General features: G+C 62.2%; 1 protein-coding gene across 1 annotated transcript in view; it reads left to right on the top strand.

Annotated features, from left to right (window-relative positions):
- Positions 1-164: 164 nt before the first annotated feature.
- otud5 (OTU deubiquitinase 5) overlaps positions 165-879 on the top strand; it is a gene marked incomplete at its 5' end in the record, with an annotated part of 3,066 nt that continues 2,351 nt past the window's right edge. Inside the window, 2 exon segments of the mRNA NM_001004849.1 lie at positions 165-229; positions 320-475. Coding sequence (NP_001004849.1) covers positions 165-229; positions 320-475 — 221 coding nt within the window.

The raw sequence follows: 879 nt of genomic DNA on the forward strand, positions 1-879 counted from the left end.
GATCTGTGGGCCGGGGGGGCTGTGGATCCTGTGGGCCGGGGGGGCTGTGGATCCTGTGGGCCGGGGGGGCTGTGGATCCTGTGGGGCGGGGGGGCTGTGGATCCTGCAGGCCGGGGGGCCCCTTATACACCCCATAACATCTCTCCATGTTGAATGTGTTGCAGCCGATCAGGTGTATGGGGACCAGGACATGCACGAGGTGGTCCGCAAGCACTGCATGGATTACTTGGTGAGTGGCCCCAGCGCCAGGGATTAGGGAGCCCCCGACCCCCCGACTTCTGGATTAACCCCTTCCTCCCCCTTGTGTCTCCGGCCCCAGATGAAAAACGCCGACTACTTCTCTAATTACGTGACTGAGGATTTTACCACCTACATCAACCGCAAACGCAAGAACAATTGTCATGGCAACCACATCGAGATGCAGGCAATGGCCGAGATGTACAACCGGCCCGTCGAGGTGTATCAGTACGGAACAGGTACTGGCCCAGTCCCCAGTGCATGCTGGGAGGCCAGAGGGGCTATAGGCTGACCCCAGTGCATGCTGGGAGGCTTGAGGGGCTATAGGCTGACCCCAGTGCATGCTGGGAGGCTTGAGGGGCTATAGGCTGACCCCAATGCATGCTGGGAGGCTGGAGGGGCTATAGGCTGACCCCAGTGCATGCTGGGAGGCCAGAGGGGCTATAGCTGACCCCAATGCATGCTGGGAGGCTGGAGGGGCTATAGGCTGACCCCAGTGCATGCTGGGAGGCCAGAGGGGCTATAGGCTGACCCCAGTGCATGCTGGGAGGCCGGAGGGGCTATAGGCTGACCCCAGTGCATGCTGGGAGGCCGGAGGGGCTATAGGCTGACCCCAGTGCATGCTGGGAGGCCGGAGGGGCT

Source organism: Xenopus tropicalis, unplaced genomic scaffold (genome assembly GCF_000004195.4).
Source record: "Xenopus tropicalis strain Nigerian unplaced genomic scaffold, UCB_Xtro_10.0 Sca96, whole genome shotgun sequence".
Lineage (NCBI taxonomy): Eukaryota > Metazoa > Chordata > Amphibia > Anura > Pipidae > Xenopus > Xenopus tropicalis.